At 32.8% G+C, this 6,180-nt stretch overlaps 1 protein-coding gene across 1 annotated transcript; it reads left to right on the top strand.

The window, feature by feature from the left end:
• The first annotated feature begins 5,173 nt into the window (after positions 1-5,173).
• On the top strand, positions 5,174-5,977 carry LOC139864738 (uncharacterized). The gene has a single exon (XM_071853310.1). The coding sequence runs from the start codon at positions 5,174-5,176 to the stop codon at positions 5,975-5,977; it is 804 nt and encodes a 267-aa protein (XP_071709411.1).
• The last annotated feature ends 203 nt before the right edge of the window (positions 5,978-6,180 follow it).

Genomic DNA, 6,180 nt, shown 5'->3' with positions numbered 1-6,180 from the left:
ATTCATGTGAACTTCATCGCTACTCACGGTCGTAAGTGAATGATGTCTAGGTTGCCATTTATGGGTAAGCTTGTGGATCTCGAATGCCATGACTTAAATTCTGGTCAAGAATCCTGGGCCCCCGGTTACATCTGGTCATTCCTGACTTATTTGATAGCAACGAAGTTTGAGTAAAGTTATACAACGTCTTGCTAAAGATTAACCCGAACTTTCTAAAATTGGAAAATTACTATAAGTGGAAACTTTCCATAAATAGTAACCTTCTGAAAATGGAAATTCTTTAGTGAACCATTACTATCAATATAGTACTATATACTATTGTCTGTTAGGTAATGTTTGATCATACGTTCTATCTCTAGGTTGAGATCTCGGTCACGTCCTTCCGTTCAATTCTTTCGTGTGCTACTAAGGTGAACTTCATAGAACCACTTTTTACTGTTTTATAACTTTTGGGGTGAGACACATGCTTGCTTTATAACTGTTTTACGCTTAGACACAAGTACTAAATTGTTAACTATCCTGTCATGCTTTGATTCATGCTAAATCCCTACCGTAATATCGTTAATTGCTACATTTAAATGCAAACTTAATTATTGTGAGTAGGCCTATTGAGAGTAACGTCTCTAACCATTCGACCGTTGGTCTTTGGTTACATAATAATGATTCCACGACACTGACAGTACAAGGTGTCATAGGGTAAACTTGTTTAGTAGCGATATTACAAAATGCAGCAACACATTTAGATTGATATTTCTATATCAATCAACTTTAAACTAAATCTTGTGGTCTAAAACTTTGGATATTATTTATAAACTTATGAATTTCACTCAACCTTTTTGGTTGACACTTTAAGCGTGTTTTGTCTCAGGTGATGATTGAGCTAGCTGCTACTTGCTACTAGATGATTGATGTATGCTTTGCTGCTTGCATGGACTCCATCATTCATATTTATCATTTTGTTTAAGACATTTTCCATTTACTGTACTCTTATGATGTAAAACTTTGAATAATGCTTCCGCTGTTTATTTAATAAATAAAACGTCTCATTTAGAGTCGTTCTCGCTTATACAACTGTGTTATGATATGATTGGTCACAATTACCCCTGGTCCATTTTGGGGGTGTGACAACGGAGAACATGAACTAACAAGCGTTTTAAATCAGACAAACCCTACCCATTCCTTGACGGCGATGCGAAGCGCCAGAGAAAGTTAGAAAAAGAAGATGAGAGATGATGATGATAAAAAGTCGAATCAAAGATAAAAAGTATGAATTAAAGATAAAAAAAGATAAAAATCTGAATTAAAAAGTTGAGGGACTCGGATTGCAATTTTGTGTATAAATGAAGGACCAACGAAGCAAAAAAGTCAAAGAAAAGAGTAAAAAGACAATTTTACCCTCACATGCATGACACATGTCAAAGGTTAACGGCCAATTTAGACGGAAGTTAGACGGAGGGACTCGGATTGCAAAATTTTGCAATTTTAAGGACTCGAAAATCCAAAAAAAACTTAAGGGACTCGGATTGCAATTTCATGTATAATTGAAGGACCAACGGAGCAAAAAAGTCTTTACTATTACATATACATTTTCCGTTAGATTTACATTTTGCCTTAAACCTTTTAATGAAAAAACTATGTTATATTGCAATATAAAACATGTATATCTAACAAAATGAAAATACACACACACACACACGCGCGCGCGCGCGCACACACACACACACACACATAGATATATATATATATATATATATATATATATATATATATATATATATATATATATATATATATATATATATATATATATATATATATATATATATATATATATAGGGGTAGGATCAATGGGGAAGTAACCAATCGGGGGGAAGCGGGGGGAAGCAATTTTTTTTTATTTTTTTTTGAAAATTTTTTTCCGGCATCAAGATCACACGAAAATATGAACATTTAGAAGAGACACTTCGTGATGAATGTTAATATTTAGACGGGAAAACGATCGACAAAAATAACATTCAAGATAATATTGTTCGTGAAGAATATGAAAGATTTTTTTTCATGTTTTGTGAAGTAAAATTTAGTCCGATTTAGAGTTTAGGGTTTAGGGCTTAGGGTTTAGGGTTTGGTAAACTCTAAACCGTTCGTGTTAAAAACTCAATCTAAATCCTAAATCTAAACCCTAAACCTTATAAACCCTAATATCTAAACCCCAATAGCTAAAACCTAAACATACGCTCGAAAAACACGATAATTATTATATATTACTTCTTCGAGCATTTTCCCGCCAAAATAAAAGCATTTATCACAAAGTGTCTCTACTAAATGTTCATATTTTCATCCCATCTATAATGTTCGTGAACAAAGTTTTTTCAAAAAACGAAAAAAAAAAAAGTTTTTGCTTCCCCCCGTTTCCCCCCGATTGGTTACTTCCCTCTTGATCCTACCACTATATATATATATATATATATATATTTATTTATTTTTCATAATATATGTTTAATAGTAAATTCAGCTTTTTGAGTTCTATTTTCGACAAAGATTACATATTCTTTTGGATGGATTTTTAATTAGGTCATGTTATATTCCTTTCTGATATACTAGGTTTTTATTTTCTTCGCGTATTAGAAAATATTATAACATTTTTAATATCCAATGGATATCCATTAACCCGCTTAATCTACTGGATATGGATATGGATGGATGAACTGAAATGATATGGATATCGATGAATAAAAATTTAATGAATATGGATACGGCTTCATCCGATCGATATCCGATCCATTGTCATCCTTATGCATGGGTTCACGATGTCCGAAGTTTACCTGCTATGGGGGAGGCAATGTGCTCGTTCATAGGAGAGCTCCTTGTTAAAAAAAAAATTAGTATATATATATATATATATATATATATATATATATATATATATATATATATATATATATATATATATATATATATATATATATAAGCTACAATGTAGTAGTGTGGTACTGTTCTATATTTATATAATATATAGTAATTAATATTTAGTACTTATTTTAATAGAACTACTTGAACGAAAATAGAAATATATTATTGGTGAATGAGAATAATAAATAGGGACCCGAAGAGTATGGGCAGGGCTGATCCTGTAATTTTGGATGGCTTGTGCAAGTCGAAAAAAAGATGCCTCCTATAAATAAAAAACAATATATTTAGAAGTTTGAAACCTAGTGAAGCTAAGTAGTACATCCCCACCTCAATGACTAATTATAAATATATCATTTAAACATATTCTTACTGTTCACCATTTTTATTAAATGATTATATTATATCTTTGTGCAATTTTCGAAGTAGAAAACATCAACTATTATCTCATAATAAACATCTGATAAAAACTTATTCTCAAATCTCAATACTCAAAATTGTTTTTTTTTTTTTTTCTTAACTCATTATACTTCGTAAATAATACTTCAATGACTTTAATTTGAGAAACCTCTTTATGTAGATGTCACTATTACAGGTCCGGTTAATATGTTTCTAAATTATTACTAACTTCATTAGTATTTTCAACATGAGTTTCATAATTATCATTATCGTGAATTTTATATTCAACATTATAATTTTCTTGATATTTTTTCGTAGAATTATAATAACGTTCATTATTTTCTTCAATATTACTATTATTATTTTCATTTTTAACAATATACTTTTTTTATTAATTAATTAAATGATTCGCTACGGAGTAATTTTAAATATAAATATATAAATATTAAATTAAATAAATATTATAAATGGAATTTGGTGGGTGGTTGTCATTTGTGAGGATAAGGGGCACATTAACCCCACCATTAACCCCATCGTTATACATTTCACTCTCACAACTTTTTTATATTATATCAACTTCAACGTGGACTTGTTTATTTCGTTATTTGGGTTTTAGTCCATGATTTTTGACGGTTTAGTGAATGGTTCTTATTATACATGTCCCCATTCAAGCCTTTTGATAAATACAAAGTCTTATTATGATATTACTAAGCTCAAAACCAATTGTGCGATCCTAAATATAGGATATGTTTGGCAAAAATTAGCTGATAACTGTTAGATTTTAGCTTGTAGATGGTAGCTTTTAGCTGATAATTTTTAGTTTTTTAAATATATTTTGGTATTTGTCAGAGGAGCTGAATCTGTTAAATATATAATAAAATAACAAAAAATTAAAAGTTAAACGTTACTTCTAGTAGCTTTTAACTTTTATCTGTCTAAAAGCTTTAAGCTCGTTTAACCAAACGTAACTTTTTATTAAATATGACATTTTTTATAAAAACTAAAAATTTCTAAAAGCTTTGCGCCAAATATAGACATAGTAGATTTAATCTTGATGTTAAAGATACACGCATAGTATCATAATTATGTTACGTATGTGACGCATAAATTAATCTGCACAATTGATAAATCGTATTTGACGTTTTTATTTGTTTACTCCGTACATGTTTAAAATGAAATGTTGTTACTTTTAATAGTTAAAAACTTAAAATGTTACTTACGTGATTTCGTGATTAATCTAAGCAGTAAACTCAAATCTAATTATATTTGAAGAGTATTTTAATGGTTGTTTATATAATTACGTGATTTCCGATTGGGCTGCCAAAACCGTATCTTTCGGAGGTCGGCTCACCCTCATTAAATCCATACTAAGTAGTATACCGCTCTACTACTTCTCTCTCTTCCATGCACCTACCTCCATCCTTAATCTCCTTGAGGCCAAAAGACGCAAATTCTTTTGGGGTGGGACATCCTCTGAAAACAAAATTAATTGGGTAAAATGGGATCAAATTCTACTTCCTTACGAAAACGGTGGGTTAAACGTGGGTTCCCTATTTAGCAAAAATATCTCACTACTATGCAAATGGTGGTGGCGTTTTAAAAACGAGGAAAATGCGCTTTGGGTTAAAATTATCACAAGTATATACGGGAAGGAGGGGGGGGGTTGGAATTTGACGTTTCTTGCAGGAATATTTCAGGTCGCACAGTTTGGAAAGAAATCATCAAAGCTGGCAAGGTTGCGAACAAATGCGGGACTTCCTTCTCTACTGCCATCACAAAATGCCTCGGAAATGGTGACTCTATTAAATTTTGGAATGACATTTGGTTTGGGTCGGAACGTTTCAGCACACTTTTCCACAGGTTATACATGCTCGAGTCCAATAAAGAAGCAACAGTCGCTGAAAGAATCACGCAAAATAATGGACTTTCACTCGGTAATTGGTGCTGGTCACGATCTCCATACGGCCGTGTTCTCAATGAATTAACTGAACTAAACAATATAATTTCCTCCGTGACATTGTCCGAAAAACCCGACTCTTGGAAATGTTCTCTCGACCCTTCAGGCACTTACACCACCAAATCTATGGCACACTTGATAAACTCCCTTAAGCTTGGTGGTAATACCCTCAACATGACGATTCCCCGCAACAATCTACTACCGCAAAAAGTCTTCATTTTCATATGGCGAGCATTTCAAAAAAAGATACCTACTAGATTCGAATTAGACAAACGTGGTATTGATCTCGACTCCATCCTTTGCCCTTTATGCGAATCGGACATAGAAACCATTGAGCATTCTCTTGTTCTTTGTCCAAAATCGGCCCAAATATGGAAACACGTACTAGATTGGTGGAACCAAGACCACTCACTAATTTTAAACCTTAATGACGCTATCATCAATAAGCAAACTTTCACACACAACAATCTCGGCTCTTCAATATGGCAAGCAACCAAATGGATTACATGTTACATGTTATGGAAACATAGAAACGCAAAAGTATTCTCCAAAAAAGTCTGGTCCATTGCATCGATCCTCTCCGAAATTCAATCTCAAAGTTTTAGCTGGATCTCCAAAAGATTGAGTAAAAAGAAACCTATCATATGGCACCAATGGCTCATCAATCCTTCATTCTTTGTGGCGGATCCCCCACATCGTGTCGGCATCGGTTGATACGCTCCAACTCTCAAGCGTAGCCCTCGAATACTATATCTTCTACTGAGGGTTCGATTAATCGGGTTAGTCTGTAGTAACTTTGTTGGCGCTTGATCGTCACTGTTCCTCTCTCTACCCCGGCTTGTTTTTTCAAGTTCTTATGCCCTCGCTAGTCTTTATGGTATCCGACGGCTACCCTCATAATTTAGTTCCCCACAACA

This window comes from Rutidosis leptorrhynchoides, chromosome 8 (genome assembly GCF_046630445.1).
Source record: "Rutidosis leptorrhynchoides isolate AG116_Rl617_1_P2 chromosome 8, CSIRO_AGI_Rlap_v1, whole genome shotgun sequence".
Lineage (NCBI taxonomy): Eukaryota > Viridiplantae > Streptophyta > Magnoliopsida > Asterales > Asteraceae > Rutidosis > Rutidosis leptorrhynchoides.
The sequence above is the reverse complement of the archived record's forward strand: the minus strand, read 5'-3'. Positions and strand labels throughout refer to the sequence as shown.